Genomic DNA, 24,218 nt, shown 5'->3' on the forward strand with positions numbered 1-24,218 from the left:
TTTTGCACAAGTTAATCAGCTGTGTATTTTAATATATGAATGAATCCTTATGAAAGCAAACTAAAAAGGCCTGTTATGTCATTGGGAAAGATCCACAGAATGCAATTCAAATTTTCTAGCATTAATCAGGAGCAGCAAGATTGAGATCACTAGAGGCAGATGGGAGTAGTCAATAATCAAGGATGGTGAAACAGTCGTGTGACACTTAAAAAAAGAATAAACTAAAAGAAGAACTCAATGAGACTGTAAAACTTCAAAAAGTCATCTCTTCTGTATGCCCATTGAATGAAAGCAGAAAGATAATATTTTCTTACTAGCTAATACAGCCAACAAACATCAATTTAACTTTTCTATGGTCTGGGAAACAGTAAACTTAGATTTGTGGGTATCGACAAGAGAACAGAAGATTGATCAAATATAATAATTGATCAAATTGAATTTTCAACATGTCTCCACCATCCCCTCCAAAGACAACACAAGCTTCAAGAGAATTGAACAGGACCTTTCCTAAAATATGTGAAGATTAGAAGCTTGACTACTGTATGGTGAAACACAAAGTCAGATGGAAGCAGGAATGAAATGAAAAATATACCTATTTTGTGAAGTGAGCAAAATGGGCAGCTTAAAACATTTTACCAAAGACACTGACCTCATATTATTCTGTTGAGTTGGTGGGATAACACTGTAATAGACTGGCATTCCTGCAGAAGGCAAAGGCCCTTGGTTTGAATGACTTGGAATTAGAATTGGCTGTTGATAGGACTGCTGACCCATTCCTTGGGAGCCTGGAGTCAATGATATCTGAATTTTAAACACGTAAAAAGAAAGATAACATGTAGCTTTCCAATCACTTTGCAGGCTGTGTTACACCCAAAAGGCCAAAATAAATTATGAAATAAGATATTAAAGAGTAGCAATGAATTATTAAAGTATTTACAGCTTTTCAAATATTAGCCAACAATCTACTGGTTAACATCCAGGACTGGGCCAAGAAGTGGCAAATACTATTTTACCAAGTGTCAGGCAATAACCATCTCCAACAATGAAGAGCAGAACCACCTCGCCATGACATACAACAGTGTTACCATTGCTGAGCCTGTTATAATCAACATCCTTGAAGGTCACAATTGATCATAAAATGTACTAAAACAGCCACATAAATATATTGGCAACTAGTGCAGGTCAGAAGTTGGGTATTCTGTGATAAATGGCTCATCTCTTGGCTCCCTGAAGACATCGTACCACCACCAAGACAAAGCAGCAGTGTGATAGAATACTCTTGCTCGATGTCTGTAGTTTCAACAACACCCAAGGAGCTTGACACTATTTGAGGACAAAATAATCTGTCTGATCCGCACTCCATTTCATTGTTTAAAAATCCATTTCCTCCAACCTCAGCGTACCATGGCTGCAATGTGCACTGTCTACAGGGTGTATTGCAGCAACTTGCAAGTGCACCTTTGGCAGCACTTTCCTAGAAAAGGTCTATCACCTCCAAGTCACACACCATCCTGACTTAGATGTACATTCCCAGCTCAAATTCCTGGCGCACTCTACGTACTGGTACTGTGATAACATCTTCATAACATGTACCGCAGCAGTTTCAAATGACAGCTGACTACCACCCTTCTCAAGGATACCTAGGGTTGTGCGATAAAAGCTGGCATTGCCAGTGACACTCGCATACTGAGGATGAATTTTTAAAACCTTCAATTTCAGGGTGTATCGAACAACTTGATTGCAAAGTATACAGTAAGCTGTTTTGGAAAACCCAAACCCAGGAAGACATAATACAGACATGGGGAGGAGAAGTGCGGATTCAGATTCTCCAGCCTGTAATGTGGTTACCCAGGGTGCAGTAACTCTGGAGTAGCTCTCAGATTGTTACATAGTTATGGCCCCTGATATTTACAACTGAACTAAGCTAGCATGTTACTGGAGCAGCTGGAATAGAGTCTGAGAAGCTACATGTTAGTAACACAGTTGATAATTTAAAGAAATGTCAAGATTAACTTTCTTCTATATAAAAAATCAGGGGTGGATTTGCAGGGTGTGGAGAATGGCATGGTACTTATAACAATAGATACTCATATAGACTATTTCTTAAATTAGATGGCAAAACAGGCAAGAAAAAAATCACTGAAGATGACATACCTGATAGGACTGCATTGAAGGATACTGGACCATCATGCCTTGCATCTGATTGCCCATACTGTTATGTTGGCCACTCACAACATTTTGATTTTGAGGCTGAACACTAACCAAGCCCTGATAGCTCTGCTGCTGACTTGACATCACGGTTTGAAAACCTACAACAAAATAATTCCAGATTTATAATTTAGTTTATTTCCCCTCAAAACACTAAATTGGTGCAATGGCCAATAATTTGAAGGACTTGCAATGCCTTGGAACATTAGCATTGGTAAAATGGCAGTAGCATTGTGGTATTCACACTGGACTTGTAATCGAGACACCCAGGATAATGTTCTGGGAGCTGGGGTCTAATCCCACCACAGCAGATGATGGAATTTGAATTCAATAAAAATCTGGAATTAGAAGTCTAATGATGACCATGAAACCGTTGCTGATTGTTGTAAAAACCCATTTGGTTCACTAACGTCCTTTACTCTGCTGTCCTTACCTATGACTATAGAGTGCCTACATGTCACTCCAGGTCCACAGCAATGTAGTTGATTCTTAAATTCCCTCTGAACAAAGGTAATTAGGGATAGGCAATAATTGCTGGCCTAGCCAGCGATATCCACATCCCATGAACAAATAAAAAAAGGCACTTTAAGAAAAGCATTTTACTTAATAATAAAAAGCTTTCAAGATGATGGGTCTTTGCAGCTGATGTTGCATTACAAGTAGCACCTTCAAATTACATTTTTTTCAAATTACATTCAGTGAGTACATTTTGTTGAAAATAACTTGTCCACTTTTATATTAGAAAATAATATACAGAAGAAATTTGCCATTTTAGTAAAAATATCAATTTTGATCGTTTAAAGCTTCCCTCAATTCTTGTGGGTTTCAGCAGGATTTAGAGTAACTAAACAGGATTGTAGCTTCTTTGAACAAGCTTTTGGTCAGCTGCCCTAGTATCTCCTCCCCGATTCGATGACCATTCTTGCTATCTATGCCTCCCCTGTGCTTCCGAGGACATTTTTCTTTCTTAAAAGATATAATGCAAATGCAAGTTTTGTTTTTTGAAGGCCTTTATGGTTGGGTTGAAAATGATGGCTTCAGCTGTCCCAGTATTTCAGTGAAGGAAATTGTGGTTCATCTGCAACTGGATATCCGACAAGCAGTCTTACAACACAGATGGGTGGAAAGATAGTGGAGAAGTAGACTTGGGTTTTGTCAGTGTAAACATGGAAGCTGAACCCATATCTGATCATATGGTATAAGGACAATATGAAGAGGAGAAGGTTCAAGGATAGATCCTTAGGGGACTCCAGAGAAAAAGGTACAGGGATATTCAGTAACTAGAGGGCATAAATTTAAATTTGCAGCGAGAGGTCAGGAAATCTGCTTTTTAAAAAAATGTTGAATGTTTATGGAATCTGAAATATATAACCAGAATACTGAATACTGAAAGTAGAACCCAGAAGAGTTTTTAAAAGGGGAAATGGATAAAATTTTGAAACAAACTTAAAAAGGGAGGCAGGGGACCTAGCACAGTGTGATGGGCTGAATTGCCTCCTTATGTGGTGTAATATTTGGTAAGTCTAATCTTGTATTGTCACATGAGCTCCAAAGTACAAAGTCAACATTTATTGGTGCCCAATAATGAAACGGTTCATCTAAAAGCTGACCGTTTGTTCCAGAACTACTGTTTCATAATTTGTCAGTATATTGTAATTTATGAAAACTACCTTATATATTATACAAAAATAAATATGTCACTATTCTGGGATGATATTGTAATATCATCTAACAAACTCAAATGACCACTTGTACTAATGAATTAATGTGGCAAAATTTACATACTATGTTATGAAAGATGAAATACCAAATAATTGTGCCTGCGTTTTAAAATGAAGTGGATTCCTAAAGTAATAGGTATTAGGTAAACAGCACAATATTCTCTATTAAACAGGAACACCTGCCATACCACATGCTGAGAAAATACTTCCCTTAGAAGAATACTCTATTTTTAGCAAAATACTCAATGGCCAGATTACATGATAGATGTTATCCATGACAACCATCTAAAGTTCTCACTGAAAACGGCAGGAGACTGTAGCACTACTGTGAATATGTTTCAATTATTTCAGCACTGCAGAGCAAAATGCGATCAATTTCCCCTGAAGAGAGGAAAGTAGGGCAAAATAAATTGATGGTTCAGAACCTATCCTCAGGGCTGCAGGCACCATTCCATTTTTAGATGTTTTTAGTCACCTTACTGTCACAAAAATGGAGAAACAATCACAGTACTTGGTACCAAAGCCAATTCAGGAGGAGTGAAAGAAATTTTTCACAATCCCACTTTAAGCAGAAAATATGGTTAATTTCATGCATTTTACAGTAATGAACTAAATCAGAATACTATTACAAATAAAAAGTTCCCTACTCATCTTCATAAAAATGAAAATGTTGTTAATCTTCATATTCACAGAATTTCAGGTATTACTACTAAGCATATCCCATCCTGGCACTTAAAATAAATATAGGTTACAAGATTCAGTCCATCATATTTCATCTTGATATTATGAGCCATCAACCTAGACATTTTGCCCCGTAGTTTAAGAAGCAGCTGAAAAAGAGACCGGTTCACTGTGAGAAATCTAGCACTCTCGGACAGTGTTCCGGCCCCGTATTCAACAGCTCACAGAAATGCTGATTATCAATTCACATTCAACATCCTTGAAACATATGCGAGAACTGAGATTGACAGAAGATTGAGAAATCCACGGAAAGAAACTCCAGGTCTGTTCATTCAGCACCTCCTATTTTCACAAAATGATGTATGAGCCTGGATTATCTTTTCCGTAAAATATTTAAAATGTGAGCATAATTCTTTAACTTCCTCATCTCTAAGGAGACATTTTTCCAAGCACTTGAAGATGATAATTTAAATGAAAACCAAGTGCTTAGATACAAAAACACATTTTACAAAGGTTAGAAACCATCACATGAAAGAAAACGTGCACAAACAGAAACCAACCTGTTTGCTGGGCAGTTTGTGACAATGGCTGGTTCTGCTGAGTGTTGTAATGGATAGGGGCTACAGGTCGATACTGCTGATTGGAATGGGGATACTGACCTGGAGCACAGTAACAACTAGACAGCTGTAAAAGGAAAAGAAAAACAGTTCTTAAAGAGGATTGTTGCCATGAAACATTAGCTGAAGTTTTTTTTGAATAAACACAATGGACGATGATCTAATTTGCACAATAAGCTGTCAGTGTAACTCTGATCAATTAAATACACCACCATCACATCATGTATATCATGAATGTTGTATTTAAGCACCCACCCTGTATAACAGTATCAATCCCCTTTAAGGACCCCAAAAGATTATACATTGGTATAATCATTTTGTACATGGGGCTTTTTCTTATACCATTAAGAAGCATCAATATATAGCATAAAAAGTTACCATGATCCAAGATTAATGCTTGTTACTCATTGATACAACATAGGATTTGCTTTTTTCAATCCATTTTACTCGATCTCCTCTGCAAAATCCTTTTCTGTACTGCACAAATCACAATGTTATAGATGCAAAGCAATCTTAGAATGGTATTCCTGAATTGAATTTGATGAGCAAATTCCCATGTGCAATTTTCTAAACAAACAATAGTAGAGTAGAACTCTGAAGGGTTAGGCCAACATAAAAACTATTTTACTTCAATCCATTGTGCAATAATTGTATATCTGGTCATTATAAGACATCATGAATGTTCCCTATACGGTGGGCACATGCATGGCTACGCAGCTATCTGGGATGTACCACAGACTGAAATAAACATGTTGCGCACAACAGCAAGATTGAGTGGGATATTAAACCTCAACAGTAATAGTGTGAGTGCCTGGAGAGTGCTGAAAAAGGTGCAGCTATGATTGGAGGAGTAGTAAGCTTGAGCTGGGGGAAGTGCGAGGTGTCCCCTGCCTTGTGGAACATGCAGGGAGATCAGCGGGAAGTGAGGAGTCTGACAAGATCTGAGTGTGTCATGGCAGACTGAGCTTCAGAAGGTAGGAGGGCGAATGGGATGTGAGAGAGAAGAGGGCCAATGGAAACAGTGAGAAGAAAGATGAGCGTAGAAGTACAATGTGACCTGTTAGAGGAAAAGTGTGTTGGGGGCCAGTGAAGGTGGGAGTGGAATAGGGCCTTTGAGGATAAGTAGAATTGGACAAGTGGGAGGAGAGCAATTTCATGTGCGCACGGTGATGCAGAAATCTGGAACGTACCGTGCATTGAATAAACAGCAATTTGTAAAAGTTCCATTACTTTTAAAATGTAAACTGCCCATGGACAAGATAATAGTGCTCAAAGGAGTTTGTAGCTTGCCCATTACAAAGAAAAATTAGAGGGAACATTGTACACCATCTATAATACCACCAGTATATAGAGATCCACATTTACAAGATTCACACTTTGCTCCAACGAGAATTAATGCCAGGAGATGCCTAGGGCTGATTTAGTGCTGTGTAGAGGGTATAAGTTGAAGAAGCAGTTGTAGGAGATGAGCATAAAGCTGAAGATAATGGCATTTTTAAGGACTTCAAAAGGGAAAGGGAGCTTCGGGATAAGTGGCAGCTGGAGAGGGCAGAGACAGCAAGTTTTAGTTTTTTTGAATATGGTGACGACAGTGGTTTTGAAAGGGGGGCGAGAGATGGTGTCTGAAATTTAAATACAGAGTTGGCTTTCCCATGCTAAACCCTTGCTGCAGCATGCATTAAGCTTCTGGAAATTAAAGTGTTTCTATATATTCAGATGTCAGCAGGGATAATTTTGAGACAATCATCTTTTTAAACAGCTCATTATCTTGTCATGTCTTCCAATATTTGGGGGTGGGTATAAGTCAGTGCTATTGTTGGGTTTAGTAGGGCATTGGATATAACAGCTAATAAAATGTTCCTTGCATATCCTGCCATGTTAAACATAATTTTTCTAACAAATGCCCATACTCTTGTCTTATTGTCATGACTTACTCTGCAATGCTCCATGCTACTCCATCAAGAGCTACCTTGGATAGATCTGAAACTGTCACTTGCAATAATGACTGACAAGTCTTCTCTTTCTCTGTTGGTTTTTCCCATGTAACGTGTAGGGGTGGTGCGGCCACCACAATAATGGCTGATCACTTCTTCCAATCAAACATTTTTTTGGGTAGTTTTACAGCTAGATGCCCTTCCAGCCAATAACCCTGCGATTTGTCTTGGCTGGGGACTGGCAGCAGTACACACTGCACCAGTGGCTGGGTTCTTTCATAGCCAACAAGTCCTGGAGTGTGACTTGCTGGGACCTTCTAGCTTGGAGGCAGGACAGGTACCCACTGAGTCACTCCAGTTCCCCAGGAATTGATCTGATTAGTATTTTTAATTTTTCCCAATATCTTCCTTTAGTCTTTACTCATTTCATCCTGAACTTTTAGCATTTTACTCCTGGCAACATCGGTGAACCAGATAGAAATAAAGCCAAGCTCTTCAACTTCTTCAAGGAGCATGCCTCACAGCAACAAGACCCTTAACAGAGGCTGGTATTTAAGCTGATATTGTTAGCTCTCCATTTTAAACTGCCTGATATGATTAAAATAGCAACCATGCTCCAGAGATGATATTGCGAAGTACTATCACTTGTCCTTCTCCAATATAATGAACGTGGATACTTGTTCTATCCAGTTTTCATTACCCGGAAGCCATTTTACACTAGTTGTTGTAACACAAAATGGAATTTGGTTGTGAAATTCTTTTCAAACTGGTTGTCTGTGTAACTTCAGTACAAGAGTAGCATTTTGACCATTCCCCTTTAAATCATGGATTATTTTTTTGACCAATTTTCTATCTTCTGCCCTGCTGAATTAACATAGGGCTGGATTTCATGTGCCCCCGTCAGCAGATTTAAAGAACCTGCCTGAAATTTTACTGGGCCTTGGGGGTGGGGTGCGGTGTTGGAAAAGAGATGTTGAGCTTGGGTCTATTGAGGCCCTTGTGGCCAATTCATAGGCCTCATCCCATCATCACCAGTATTTGCAGATGTCCTGGGTTGCTCCCCCTACTCCCCCCTTGAACCCTCTTTCCCGCTGGCCTCTTGAGCCATGTTCCCCCACCCTTCTAACTGAGACACCCAACCCTGCACTTGCCTGGACTCCAGCTTGGTGGGACTACCTACAGCCCCAGCTGTGGCCATCGTTTCCAGCTAGTGCTGCAGGGACTACGGAGCTGCGGTCAATCTGATTGCCTCGTCTTAAAATAATTAGCACTGCTCCCAGCATTAAAGTGCTGTGGGGCAGCCATCGGGTTCATGGGCCCTCCCATCTCGCCAAAACATTTTAGCCAGGGGTAGGGACCAGAGTGCCCTGTAAAACCCAGTTTACAGACATCATAAAGTAAGCCATTCTGTCCCTCAAACCCATTTCACTATTCATTGATCTGTGACCTAACTCCATCTACCTGCCTTTTCCTCATATCCCTTAATTTCGGTTAACAAAAATCTATCAGTTTCATATTTAATATTAACAATTAGCCTACCATCAACTATTGTTGGCAGAAGAGAGATCCGAAGTTCTACCATCCTTTGTGTGGAGAAGGGTTTACCTAATTTCACTCTTGAAAGGTCGTCTCTAATTTTTGAATTATGCTCCCTAATCTTAGTGAGTACCCAACCAGTGGAAATAATTTCTTTCAATCTACACTCACTGGTCTCCTTAATATCGTGAAAAGTAAGATCAAATCACCCCTTGATCTTCTAATTCCAGGAAAGTGAACCTCAAAAAGATTATATCAGATGAGAATGATCGTAAAATAGCATATTGGCACTACAGTTCTCTGGCTCTGATTTATCCCCTTTTCTGAAAATTGGAATCTAAGGGAACTACCCCTGACTTTACTGAGCTACTGAAGATATGGGCAGAGGCCTCATAGAGCACCCAACCCGTCTCTTTAATCACTCTTGGGTGAATGCCATCTGGACGTGGAGTAATTATCTATTTTGAGATTTCCTATTCTACTGAAACTGATAGCACTATTAATTTTAATGTTTATAATGTTCAATGCAGGGCATCCCATAGCATCCATGTCCACAGGAATATACTGTTGTTATTCATCAAACAGCATTATAAAAAAACTACACATTACTGTAATAATTTAAGATCTAAAAATATTGGTTTATGCCTTATGAAGAAAATGCAGAAAGATCTACAATTTTGCATACTAGCAAAAATTAATATTTAATTTTTGTCTTGGGACAGCGGTGGATTCTTTTGGATGGAACTGGCTCCAAGTTGACATGTGAGGTTGGAACCACATATATCTCCTGTGGCAGATTCTTCAACACAAAACCTTAAACAGGCAAGTCTCCAATATTCCACTATTCTGGCAATGATTTACTGGACAAACCAGTTCATTCATGGCATGAAGGAGAACAGATCAATCTGGGAGAGGGGTGGGAGTTAGGAGAACATGTTTTTCTCACTCATCTCTTGATAATCCTGTAATTCAGAGTACTGTTAGAGAGTGGGCCTATGTACACAAGCAGCTTACCAGGTTGACGTGCTGCTAAACTATAGTTTCAGCGAGTTGAACTCTTATGATCACTAACACCACCTAAGTTATGGCCTACCTGAACTCATATTGCTGAGTTTAAGTGAGTGGCATGCATTCCTACACAGAGTATACACTTGCTATAAGGCATAGGCTGAAATTAATATGGATTTCTCAATAGCTTGGAGACTCTTAAGCATGGTTACAGGTTTCCATACATGCCAACCAAACAGCGCAACCATAATAACAGCTATTATTGACAAACTTGATTATAGATTGTATTAACGTGCCGATCACTGTGTCAAATGCCATACAAGTAAGTTTCTAGAGACTTAGAATTTTATTTCGGCTACAAATGGTAAAAAAAAAAATTGGTTTAATCACTTCAGTATGCTAATGGTGAAATCAGTAACTCAAAATCAGAAATGCTTGTGTCCATTAGCTTTAATAATAAATTAGGGTCTTAAAGTCTAGAGCTACCTTTTCTTACAATAATTATGCATCTCAAAATCACATCATGTAAAAGCTGACATTAGCAGGTTTCATACAAGCATCAGACAGAGGCTGCTCAGCTGCGAAGACATTGACAGCAATTAATGGCAATGGTATGCAATAGACATGTTTGATGATTATGGGCTCACTGATCAAGAAGTTCATGCTGCCCTTATGTGCCGCCTCTGCTCTATGTCAAGAAAACAAGAAATTGTGGTATTTTTCTTCTGGTAATAAACATGGCATATTTTCTTATGTACTGGAAGTCAGGCTGTAATTGGATTGAGATCTAGAATGATGGCAAGGGTCTAAAGTCAACAGTAAGAAGTGGTTTTGATATGTTAATGAATGAAGAGGAACTTCAATCAGAGTTTTACATAAAAAAATAACAGGAATGGTTTGAATCAGGTTATTTTAGTTCAAAGGGGGATATATGCAGGTTGTAAAAAGGCATAAGGAAGTGAGGTAAAGATAGGGTAAGTTTGTTTTTACAAGCCTAAGAGCTAAAGTAAAGAAAAATTTAATCAATTCTGGGAAGAAAGCATTTCTGGTTGAAACAATGGGAGATCTCAAAGGGAAGGAACACATTTAAGGAAATACTGAAGACTATGTGAGGTGATAGCTGCTTAGATCTCCCAGAAGACAAGAGAGTAGCTGATCAGAACTCCCAGAAGACAGTATAAGCAAGGCCAGACCTGAAAACCCAGTTGCTGTCATCTTCAGAAGGCATCCCAAGGAAAAAGCACAGTATGGTAAAATTACTAGACTTCTATAGATTTTAAAATCTATAAGGGTAGTTGCTGAACAGAAAAGGGAAAGGTTAGCTCTTGAGGGTAGTCAAGTTTTGTGGAACTGTTTTAAAACAGTTTACTGTGTGAAGCCATTCTTGTGTTCAAATGTAATTGTGTTTATTTTTCCTCTTTATTCTTTTAATAAATGTTTACTTTATAAAATCATCATAAGTAGTCAAGGAAATTGTTTCCTGATTTCAGAACTGCTCCTCATACTGCACATATTGCAAAAACCGTTTTGGCATCTGTTTCAAGTTTCCCTCTGGGATTTCGGCAGCTCAGCATTTACCATCCACCATGCCGTAATATATAACCTCAATTAAGTCGATAATTGTACAAATTTAATCCCAATCAAGTGGACAATAAACAACAAAGCATTCTAAGAAATTTTGCCTAAAAAAATCAATTCCATTTTCATCTGGATGCTTAATGGAACAACAGAAGGAAAATGAAATGGACCTGAGTTAATAACATATTTGATGGGGCGGAAAGGATGGAATTTCTTTCCTTGATACCTGAACGCCTTTAGAAGTGAAGAGAGCTTGCTCATATGTGGTGTACACAAGGTTGCTGCACAAAACAAATCAGAACTTGACACAAGCCTAGCAGCTGACAGACGGGGCGAACATTGAGTATATTGAGTATAAATGTTCCATGGGTGCAACATAAGACGGTACTGAGGACCATTATCAGGGTGATGTAAAAACTTTATCCTGTATGTACTAGTGCTTTAATTTACATACGAATGCTTAAATGTTAACATTAAGTTCTGTTCTCTGACATTAATATTCTTTAACTTGAACATAAAATTTGTCTTCCATAAAAATATTATCTGACCTAGAGTCAGTATGATGAAAAGCTTGCATGCAGCATCAGTTCTGTATTTTAGTTGGATTATCTGAGGAAATGCAGAATGATGAGCTCCTCCCCGAGAAAGGTGTTTTTTACGCTTTCAAAAGTGCTTTTGTACAAGAAAGGAGTTGGGACATCAATTAAGGTTATGTAGGTGGAGGAAGTGGGAACTGGGAGAGATGCCCAAGAAGCCGATAATGAATTTTGAGATGTGTATGAAAGTCTTTTAACATAGTTGAGAAATTACCCTTTTTTCTCATTTTAATGTTAACTGAGAAACTGATAACCTGCGCTTTGTTATTTTTACCTGCTGAATAGGCTGCTGCATATATCCCTGTTGTTGAAGCACCTGTTGATTAACCGAAGGACCAGAGGCAGAATAGCTAGAAGTAGGGAGTGGCTGTCCTGGAGATGCCATGATAAATCCAGGTTGCTGTTGTGGCTGAAGCACCACAGATGATGGGAATATGGCAGTGTGGGTATCTGGAGCTTCAGCAGATGGCTGACGGCCAAGGCTCATCTGGCTAAACTGGGCCCCAAGGCTTTCTTGCTGCATGGAAAATAAAAGTTGTGATTAAAATAGAACTGTATGAATAATTAGGGCTTTTCCTCTCATTCTATATATCAAAAGGCATGCAGATGTTTATAAAGCCTTTCTGAAAAAGGTCTAATTCAATGATAGTGAAAGCATCTACCCTTTCCATTTAAAGTAATTAAAATTGAGAAAACACTTCTTAAAAAAAAAAATTCATAAGACATTACAGTCACTGGCAAGGCCAGCAGTTACAGTTGGCACTTAATTGCCCTTGAAGTGTTGCTGGTGGTAAACCACCTTCTTGGCAACTGAACAGCTCGCTAAGCCACTTCAAAGGGTAGTTAAGAGTTGACCACATCACTGTGGGGCTGAAAAAAGGTGGATTTTCCTTCCCTAGTTCCTTAGTGAACTAGGTGCGTTTTAATGACAATCTAGTAGTGTCCTGATCACCATTACTGCTGTTACCCAATCTACTTAAGTGACTGAATTTAAATTCCAAAGTAGTTGTGCTAGAATTTGAACTCATGTCTGCAAATTATTAGTCTAGACCTCTGGACCAAGTGAGGAATCGTTGCTGAGAAACATCAGCATTCTATAGCACTGACTACTAGATTTTTAATATAATGTCACATAACATAGATATTTACCAAGCCTGTCTTCTGACAAACATCATGATCATGTTTATATTAAAACAACATCTTGTCGAGAATGTAAATTTTACATGGCATGTTTACATTACAACCTGTTGGTTGTCTGTGTAACAAATAAGTCAGTAAAGTAGATTTCTTTGTACTTCGCAATTTCATATTTGATGTCTTTCTATTAATATTCACATTTAAACAACAACAAAAGGAAATGGAAAGGAATGGGATCAAATGTATGTTCAGAGTGCTCGCACAATGGTTGAAGTTAAAAATATGAAATCAAGGATCAAGGATCTGCACTGAGGTTGTTTTAAAGCACGGGTTTCTCACTTAGTCTGTGGAGGCATTCTTGGACACGTCTGTAATTTACATCAATAGAACAATGTTCCAATGGAAAAATGATTCTTCAAAAGGCGATAGTTTCTACAAAGTTGAATATATTACTTCATTTTTGTTAAAATTATGCATAAGGAGCTAGTAATTTGCATTTGAAATAAATATTATCCCCTTTAATTAAGTGTTGTGATATTAAATATAGCAAAGACAGGCAAAAAAATAAATCTATGAAATCAAATAATTTTTTTTACATACATTATGCATGTACATGTGCACTTCTTGTTAACTTAAAAAAGGCATAAGGAGATTTTTGGGGCAGTACCTTTTGTTCAAAGTATTCTCCCTTCTAACAGATACTGACACTGTTATCAGAGTTTTTACATTAAAAAAAAATCAATTTTAGCAAATTTAGCCCTTGAGCCGCCTTCCATTCTGCTATCCTAATTTAAGGGCATTGTTCGATAATCAAAGGTAAACTTTGAACAAAGTGCAATTTCTCAATATTTTCCTTCCTGTTTAAACTAATTTACAAGCTGTAAACTTTCAGGCATATTCTTTACAATTGATAAATATGCCCATCTTACTCTCTTGCAGAATCAAGGGGCTACTGCTATAGATTTCCACAAAAATATTAAGAAAATATTGAAAATCAATAATATAGAAATATTACCATTGCTCTAAAAGGCACTATTGAACCAGATGCTGAACTACTTTGGCATGTATTATTCCTCCAACATCACTTCCCTAGATGTCTGGTGTATTTTTAAAAAAAAAGGTACTTCTAGTTTGCTCTTGAAAAAGTGTTCCTCCCCATGTGTTTAATCTAATATTATGACAATTATTATGAGGGTACTTTTATGAGGGTACATAATGTCAATGTCGAAGGAATCCAGCAATTAAACGTCTGTCTTCAAATGTAGTATAATGAACGAAAGATAAATAATGTTTACCCTGCTATTAAAATGTAGATCTCTACAGTTTTATCTGTAACTCAAAATTGGTTCTATAGAAAAAGGCCAGAAAAGGCTTTGTTTTTGTTCTAAACGTTTTAGGCACAACCATATTTTAGTAGCAGACACAGATTTTACCGTTTTAAAGAATAAATGTGATATTTAGAAAGGAGATCTGCCAACTATCAAGAGCAACTCATAGCAAGTACATTAATAATAAGCAGCAATGAAAAGAAAGACTTAAACGTCTACAAACTAAAGATCTTCAGAAAGATGAGAAGAGAATATTGAGTGTCAATACCACAGTGTATTGCTGGGTGGGTGATACTGGCAGGAGTTGAGGTGGGTAAGAGACCGCAGAGTACTGGATAGGCTGTGAAGAAGACTGCAGAGCCCGAATTGGCTGAAGAAGCAATAGTTTGCACAGTTAATTTAGCAATGTTAGCCTCATAAAACCCAAAAAGGTTGCAGTATTACAAAAAAGCATCAAGATATTACTATTCCAATTTTCTTTAATTTACAAACAAAGCTGTCAAGAAACATCATTTGATATCCTTATAGTTATTGCAAAAATCTCTGCCACAAATCAACAAATACTTGAACTTTAAAATGATTCCTTTAAGTACACTGTCTGATATGGCTCACCTGGTTCATAAAATGCATTCCTGTAATTACTTTCAATGTATTGAAAACAGCATCTTAACTTACACAGGAAAGTAGGTTGCAACTGAGGCTAGGCAAACAACTGGTAGGGAACTGGCTAGGAGCTAAGAGAGAAGATAATGGTATGTACTACAATTAGCACCATGTGACTAGTAGTGTCCCACTGGGACCTGTAGTAAGGTTTCAGCTTTTTATTCTATTTATAACTGATTTAGATGAAGGAATACAAAGCTGTACACCCAGGTTTGCTGACACCACCAAATTAGGTGGCTCAGCACGTATTGTAGATAGAATCAAACACTGATAGATTAAATGAGCAGGCAAAACTATGACAGATAAAGTTCAATGTGGGGAAGTATGAATTCATTCACTTTGATCCCAAGGATAGATTGCGAGAAGCTAGGAATTGTGGACGAGAAAAGAGATTTATGTGTCTAAATACAGAACTCGTGAAAATCTAATGGACATGCACAAAATATAATTAATTTTACAACTCTATTATGCTTTGGTTAAACTCCATTTGGAGTTGTGTCCAGTTTGAGGCAGTGCACTACGGGGAGGATATATGGCCTTTGAGGGGGTGCAATGCAGATTCACCAAAGCAATGGCTTAAAAGGGGTTAAATTACGAGTACAGGTTAGAACCATAGAAAAAAGTTACAGCACAGAAGGTGGCCATTCGGCCCATCTTGTCCATGCCAGCCTGAGGACACTTAGCTGCCCTTTCTAATCCCAACTTCCTGCACCCGGCCCATAGCCCTGCAGCTTACAGCGCTTAAGGTGCAGATCCAGGTACTTTTTAAAGGAGTTTAGAGTTTATGCTTCTACTACCAACTTGGGCAGCGAATTCAAGACACCCACTACCCTCTGCATAAAAAAGTTCTTCCTCATGTGCCCCCTACACCTTCTGCCACTTATCTTGAATCTATGTCCCCTAGTTCTAGGTTATATTGATAAGATCTGTCTTGCCTTGAGTATAGAAGATTAAGGGGTGATCTAATTGAGGTTATTAAAAGGAGTTGAAAGGATAAGTGGAGGAAATATTTTCTCTGGCGGGGAGGTCCAATACAAGGGGGCATACCTTAAATTTAGAGCTAGGCCATTCACACAAAGTGTAGAGCCAATCTGAAACTCTCCCTTGAAGAGGTGCTGAGACTAACTTGATTGAAAATTTCAATACTGAGACTAATAGATTTTTGATAGGTAAGGGTATTAGAGGATATGGAACTATGTTAAAATACAGATCAGTGATGATTTAACTGAATGGTGGGATAGGCTGAATGTTCCAATCTTATTTCTATGTTTCCAATTGAAGGACATTTATAAATTGAGATCTTTTGTTTTATTGTCAATCCTCAATTCCAGCCTGCTTTATACATACCTATCACTTTAATCATACTCATCTAATTTATGCTTGCATTCCAAATGCCAATTTTTTTACCTCATTTTACAATTAATACAGCTCATTTTCTTACTCCCATGGCTGATTATGGCAGATGGTTATGTGCCATTTTTAATTCCAGATATACTCAAACATATAGAACTACTCGATAAAAATTAAAAAGTGCCAAATTTCAGCTTTCAAATGTGATGTGATAGAATAAAATATATTGTCCCGAAGATAAACCACCCTAGTGAAAAAAATATTTAAAATAGAACACAGCTGAGAACAAGAACCAGTTGTGCTGCTGAGTTTTCTTTTACACATCCAATGCACTTTCTTATCACACAGCTAATGATAGCCATACTACACATAGAGACGTTGGATTCAATTTAATTGTCTATTCCCTATTGTTAAATATCTTCCTTGTGTAATTCTGATCTATAAATGCAAAATTACTACTTGGTTTTTGTTGACTGCATAAATTAATATTTTTATTTTTCCAGAAGTTCTATTCAAATATTAATTTGTAACATTCAACTTAAACATTACCAACTAAAGTCAACAGGTGAAGAACTAGATTAAAATTCCGCTCAACATTACTAATGACTAATTATCACTGGAATTTAATTGCCTGTTGTACAATTCAGCTTTTAAACCATGATCAGCTAACCTGAGAAAGGATGTGATTTACTACTTGCTGCTGTTGTGGAACAGGTGGTTGCTGTGCAGGGCCAGCCAAAGGGTTCCTCACAGTCTGCTGGGCTGGAGGCGGATTATACACTACTGCCGTACCATCTGGATTCATGAATGGCTGCCCTGGATGGGAAAAATTGATTCATGTGTCAATTGCAATTAAAATGTTTTAGAAAATAAATTTTAAAAAAGCATTTTTAAACTATATTCAAATGATCAGGTTGAAGAGTAAAGGAAAATTGGAAAGCAAAGGAGAAATACTTTAGCTTCAAAGAACCCGAGGAAACTGCCTTTAAGTATACGGCAGATCTTGGTTCTGTGTAAGCAAGGAATACAAGGGCTAGAAAACACATTCTCCTGTCAAAATAGCAAACCCACTACTCCAGGATCATACTGAAGAGCAAAAATAACACCCAGGTAACTTCCTTCAATACCAACTGTCTCCTTTAACCTTTCTACACTGCCCTCAGCTCTCACCTAGAAGTGGAAGAAATTCATGGGCTGCTTCATCTTTAAGATGGAGATAATCTGTTCAGCTGCCTTCCCCACTTACCCTTTCCTACCAAGCCAAACCAAACCTATCCTCTGTTATTATGATCATGGTGCATCATCCCTGCTCATCTGATCAACCTCCCTGCTGCCTGACACAGCCAACAGCTTTAATAAAATTTCTTTTGTGCAGTTCAGTGGGACTGCCTTTGCTTGGTTCCGCTTTTGCCATCGTAGTCAGAGCATCTCCAGCACTGGCTTCTTTTCCCACCCTTGTGCCAACTACTCTGGAGATCTGGGGGATTTGTCCTTGGTGCCCACCTCCTCTTTATTTGCATTCTGTTCCTTGGCAATATAATTTACAGACATGGGGTCAGCTTCCACATATACACTCAACTCATCCAGCTCCTCCACTCATTTATGCCCTTTCAAGCCCCCTATTTCCGATGTTGTCAACCATCATCTGCATCCTTGTCAGGACCTCCATATTCTTGTTATTAATGTCACCCCGTCCTTCCTGGCCATTGTCTCAAGGCTGATCTCAATCTATCATTCTACTGAAACCTACATTTGAGTTTCTGACACTATAAGCTCTCCATTTCAAAGATCACTTACTTCCTTCTTTGAAATATTGCCATTTTCCATTCCAGCCTCAGGCATGCCAAATACTACTCCGAATATTCCTATTTCTCTACATGCTCCATGAACTGCAACTCATCCAAAACTGCTGCAACCATCCAATTCCACAACAAATCCCACTCCTATCTAATCACTGCTCTTGCTAACCTCCACTGGTTCCCAGTCTTTCAATGCCTTAAATTTTCAATTTTCATCCCTGTGTTTAAACCCATGGTCCAGCAATTCCCCATCTCCAACTTCTACCATCCCTACAACCACTCTTCTATCAAATACCTGTTCCTCTGACTTATGTGCATCCTCCACCACTTCAGCCCCAACACTGACAGCTGTGTCTTCACCTGCACAGGACCCATACTCTGCCTCTCCCCCTTAAAACCCACCTCTTTGTCTAATCCTTTGGCACTGCTGACTATCTCCTATGCCGTGACATATATTTCTGTCTGATTAGACTTCTGTAAAATGCTGCTGTACATTTTTCTATGTTAAAGGTTCTATATAAATGCAAGTTGTTGTTGGCAGTTCTGCCCCGATTAATCCCTATCATTTCAAAATGGTCATTTTCGTAATTCCTCGGAGCAATTGATTTTCAACACTGCTCAGTATATTTTTCCTAGGATGGTTAACATTAAGCCATCTTTGTTGTATCAGTGATCATATGAAATAAAACTCATCTCTAGGCAAAAAGCTAGACATGGAGGCAAAGTGAAGACCTGAGTATGTGTGAGAGATAGGCCAGGAGTGAATAAGACATATTTCAATCTAGACTATTCAAAAGCAGCAACTGTCTTTTATCTCAGAATACATAATATGCACATATGTTAAAAGTACATGCATGATTACCAGCTAAAGGGCAAAGCAAAAGGCATTGCTCAGCAATACTACCTTGGTGTACATTGAACAAGATTTTTTTGGGGTAAAATCCTTTCATAAGTCAATATTCAATAAGAGCTAAGAGATTAAAGGTATCACAATGTGTGTCTATTAAACATATTTCAAAATGTAAAAGTCATAACATTTTAAAATTCAAAAATAGAGCTAAAAATTTTAATTCTCGATATCAAAATTATTTCCAGTAATTGCAATATGCTCATTACAGTAAATAATGAAAAACAAGGAAATTTACCATAAAATCATGAAAGGACTATTTGACGGAACACCCAACACATATGCACTATGCAAGATCACTGATGCGAAAAGCATTTGTTGATATCATCCTACATTTGCATTTTAACTAAAGTGAATCTTGTAGATAGTAATTTAGCCAGGTCACCAGTCACTACATCAAATATAATTTAAAACTCTTAGCATCTCAGGGGGCCATGAATGGATAGAATGACTCATAATGTTTGTTTCTAATGATAGAACATTTATTAAAATTATATTCATGAACTCGGCCAGTGCAAGCCTCTAAAAAAAAACTGGGAAATTAGACAAAACATTCAAACACTCAATGAACAGTCAGCATCTTGTAAAAGTTAAAACTTGCTTACTTTAAACAGAAAGATGCCCATATGTCCTTTGAAAAGTAACTTTGTAAATCATCAAACCACTCCTGCAATCCGAGTAGCATGTAGAACTAAGCATCCAGATATTCCTTAATTTACTACACATTGATTTTATAACCAATGTGATTTTTGACAATCTAATTTTTAAATTACAATTCATTGCACCCAATATCCTACATTAAAAAGGCAGAATTTTATCCATGCATCCAAAAGTATTTTTTTCCTGAAGCATTTACTTTGGAAATAGCTGATGAGTGCAAATGGTAGATCGCTTTGCTTACCTCTAATTATTGCAAAATTACCTAAAAGTGTTCACACATTTCAGTTAGAAATTAATAATGTTTTCAGCAAATAGTGGATTGTGGATAAAAAATAAACACTTTGAACTTAGTCCTTGGTTGGTGAGTGCAGTAAACCAATTTTCATTTTGATATGCATCATATTTCACCAGGGCGTCCTGATAGTCTGATTAACGTGTATTTGGAAGACTCTGAATCAACATGCTAGGTTTTGGTACTCTATTCTCAGCTATAAGACATTACCTAAAGCTGGAAAACTTCACAAAAACAAGATTTCAGTTCATTCACAGAAATATTATTATTAGAATAACTGCATTGTTCACCATTTTTCTGAGTGTAATTTTTCAATATTACCACTCTTTCTCTTTTGGAAAGAAAGGACTTTTCCTCAATCATAATCAATGCCAATGCTGAAAAAGATGAGAGTAATATGTTTCTCAAGGGCGGAACTTGCTTGCAAGGTTTTACTTCTCGTGGTGACATTCTTGGTACCACGAAGAACTCATGTCAGCAGACTCAGGTTGATGGTTAATATTTGCCCATGGAAAAGAATGAAGCTCAAAAGGAAATCTGGAATTTAAACTTCAGTCTCTTAATTGATACCTTTTAATAAGAGAATCATTAGAATACCAATCATGGAAAGATATCAGGAAACTTTCCAGTTTAGATAATTAATTGTTTTCCTTCACTAAAACAGAAACCATTTGAATAGTTTTGCCATGTGATGTAAATGGGCTTTAGATCCATCATTTAATTGACAACAAAAATAGTGCGTTGGAAATCAATGGATAAAAAGGAGAACATAGCCAATTACAATATTTAACTGACAATATTAAATAGCAAAAATGTAAGTGACAAATATCAACTCCCCCTAGGCACCAGAATACAGTCAATGCAGCTATGCCCTTTAAATGTGTCTGATAAGTATCCCTCTGATTTTTTTTAAAGGCAGTGTTGTATCGCATGTCATGTTATCTTTTCAATTAAACATTGTGTTTTCTGTATTTTCCTAATTCATATCCAATAAGAGGTCATCCTGCGACTCTTAAGTAGTGTACCTTTTGCTATCTAAGCAAGGATTGTTATAGCACGTAGTTTGAGATTGTAGATGTGCAACTACTAATTCTTTTAGTCATGGAAAGTAGTGGGGTGGTGGGGCGGCGGCGGCGGCGGTGGTGGTGGTGGTGGTGGTGGTGGTGGTGGTGGTGGTGGTGGTGGTGGGGGGGGGGGGGAAGAAGAGGGGGAAGTCACATTTTTCCCAAAAGACAATAATTTTAATTTTATGTCAAATGAGGTTGGAATCTAATTTGTCATTATGTGTTAGCCTTCCAATTGGCCTGTCCCAGTCATGGTTCAAAAACATTTCCATTATTACAGTTGATGGTTACTTAATTCGGTATTACTCTGCTAACCAGATGTTCCATCTATGCATAAAGCCAACAACAACTTGTATTTATATAGTGCCTTTAACGTAGTAAAACAGCTCAAGGCAGGTCAGAGAAGCCTTATCAAACAAAAATGTTACCAAGTCACATAAGGAGATATGGAGATCACCAAAAGCTTGGTCAAAGAGGCAAGCTTTAAGAACTGTCTGACAGGAGGAAGGAGAGAAAAAGAGGTGGAGAGATTTAGTGAGGGAATTACAGAGCTTTGAGCCCTGGCAGCTGAAGTTACAGGTGACAATGGTGGAGTTATTAAAATCAGGAATTCTCAAGAGGCTAGGTTCGGCTTGGAGGATCATAGGGCCGGAGGAGACTACAGCAACAGGGAGCGTTGGACCATGGAAGGATTTGAAAACAAGGATAAGAATTTTAAAATTAGGGCATTGCTTACCCAGGATCAATGGCAATGATTTACAGGAATTGGTGTAAGTTAGGATACAGGTAGCAGAGTTTCAGATGATCTCAAGTTTACAGAGAGTAGAATATGGGAGGCCAGCCTCCCATATGGGAGTGTAAGTTTAGATCACAAGGGCATGGATGATGGTTTCAGCAGTAGATAAGCTGAGGCAAGGGCAGACTCAGACAACATTACAGATAGAAATAGACAGTGTTAGTGATGGCATGATATATAATTGGAAGCTCATCTTGGGGTCAAATACAAAACCAAGGTTGTGAAGTCTGGTTCAGCCTCAGACAGTTGCCAGAGGGGATGGAGTTGGTAGCTAGGGAAAATAGTTTGTGACGGGGGCTGAAATCAATGGCTTGGGTCTTCCCAACATATATATTTGGAGGGAATTACTGTTCATGCAGTCTAACGATTTAGAGATAGTGCAGGATTGAAGAGGTGGTGGTGGGGCATTCACAGCCAATGAGCAGAGCAGCTATCCCTGAATTGTAGAAGAATCAAAGTGCAAACCATGACAATTATTTAATCTTCTAAAAAGAAAAACATTAAATAGGAAAATAAAAACTTATTTGAAAGATTTAAATTGTACAATTTTTAAAAACATACATGACACAGACAATTGTATTATTTATAAATGAAAATTAAGTTACAATGCATATTTGAGGAAAATAGCTACATTTAACACAAAGGCACCAAGGAACATTTAATGACCTGAACAACATTTATATTAAAATAGTGCAGATTTTCATTGCAAATTCCAATCTATAAATATATTTCATATAAATCCCAGCAGTAGATACCAACCTGTTTGAGGGTTCACGAGAATACTGCCAGGTGGTATGCCTGCAGCTTCCAAGGGAAGCAAAAAGAAGCTAGTGCTAGTAGGAATCACTTGCCCACTCATGCCACCATCAAAGGAAAGAGAATTACTAGTGTTGACAGCTGAATAGACGGCTGGCACACCATGAGTCTGGCTCATAGCTGTGACTGGAAGAGGTTGATGGGTGCGAGAGAGGGAACCCGTGGATGACCCTACACTACTAGAAGACTCTGAACCTGGGAAAGGAGTAATGAAAAATCTTTATCTAGAGACAGAAACATCATGCCTTTTTCCTTTCTATGCATTAAGATGAATTGTCTTAAGAGTTCAAACATGCACAATATTAGGAAAATCAGCAAATCCCCTATTGACTGTAACATGTTAAAGTATTAAAGCATAAACTAACAACCATTTAACAGAGCAAACTCTTATCTTTGATATAACTGTATAGCTACAACATGCAAACAAAGCAAGAGATGAAAGCATAAGCTTCACAAATAATAACAAAAGCAGCTCCTATTGAAAGATCAAGACGTTAAGCAGCTAACATTTTTTCCTTGATTTGTTTCTGTATCTAGTTGCAAACATCACAGAACGAAAATAGTTTTAAGAAAATCCAAAATAAGGTAAAAGTTCAGAGCATTGCAATGAAGTTAGCAATTCAGGTGTAAGAAAGAAAAAGCAAGCTCATAGCACAGACCAAAATGCAATAACAGCAGACATTTTTCTTGAATACAAAAAAAAATAGGGTTAACTCAAATTAATGTAGGCCAGTATATATCCTCAGACAAAGATAAAAAATATCAAATTTGAGTGTAGAACAGCATAAAAGAACTTCAGAGAAGTGAGTGGATGAACTAAAGTGTAGATTACAGATATATTCAATGAACCGGATATTCCTGGATTGTTTCAGCAGTATCAAATTGAGATGTGCACTTTTTTTTGGATTTTTCTAAAAACAATTGCAGCCCACATTACTTTGGCTAACCAAAGAAACCTAAAACAGTATAGCACTAATTAGTCAAAAAAATTCAGAAAGAGCAATTATTTAGAAATGACTTACTGGCTCCCAATAATTTAGCATTTAAGTACATTGCCTGGTGCACTCCTAAGCCACATGGACAAGAAGGCTTCAGGTTTGACCACTGATCAGTATGGAATGAGCTCGTCTCAGTCAGGAAAGCACTGAGATACTACTATTGGTTTTAGCAACCCTGAGCTCAAGAAAGCAAAAATCAGATTCCTGCTACAGATCACTGTGCAGTGACCAAGGTTGCGAAGTACATATGCAGATGTCCACCGAGGGCAAGATCGGGCTCAGCTGCAGCAGTCTCCTTAGTCAACTAGTGTGCAACCACTCAGTGTGTCAGCTCAAATGTGAATAATGGCCAATTTGGTGAGGTACTGGAGGGCTGCTGGCATCTGAAGAATCGTGCCCACAGTAAGATCCCTCACCTTTGGGAAAGGAGAAACGAAAAAAAAAACCCTTACAATAGCTAATCAGTCATAAAAAGTGGTAAGAAATAGAAAAGTTGGTTTGGCCCTCTGAAAGCCAGCATTTGCCAAAC

General features: G+C 37.9%; 1 protein-coding gene across 22 annotated transcripts in view; it reads right to left on the bottom strand.

Moving 5' to 3' along the window:
- Window positions 1-24,218, bottom strand: part of LOC121284774 (R3H domain-containing protein 1-like) — a 131,243-nt gene that overhangs the window by 51,848 nt on the left and 55,177 nt on the right. For 16 of the 22 annotated variants that reach the window (XR_005944539.1, XR_005944538.1, XM_041200383.1 and 13 more), the window contains 7 exons: window positions 22,635-22,886; window positions 17,028-17,173; window positions 14,613-14,714; window positions 12,154-12,396; window positions 5,171-5,294; window positions 2,155-2,309; window positions 650-801 (listed from right to left, as the gene is read on the bottom strand). Coding sequence is in view for 20 of the 22 variants with exons in the window: in XM_041200383.1 (XP_041056317.1) it covers window positions 650-801; window positions 2,155-2,309; window positions 5,171-5,294; window positions 12,154-12,396; window positions 14,613-14,714; window positions 17,028-17,173; window positions 22,635-22,886 (1,174 nt within the window). In the remaining 2 variants the exon portion in view is untranslated. The remainder of the gene's footprint in view (window positions 1-649; window positions 802-2,154; window positions 2,310-5,170; window positions 5,295-12,153; window positions 12,397-14,612; window positions 14,715-17,027; window positions 17,174-22,634; window positions 22,887-24,218) is intronic. The other 6 variants (XM_041200401.1, XM_041200397.1, XM_041200399.1 and 3 more) reach the window with 3 other exon arrangements.

Source organism: Carcharodon carcharias, chromosome 12 (genome assembly GCF_017639515.1).
Source record: "Carcharodon carcharias isolate sCarCar2 chromosome 12, sCarCar2.pri, whole genome shotgun sequence".
Taxonomy (NCBI): domain Eukaryota; kingdom Metazoa; phylum Chordata; class Chondrichthyes; order Lamniformes; family Lamnidae; genus Carcharodon; species Carcharodon carcharias.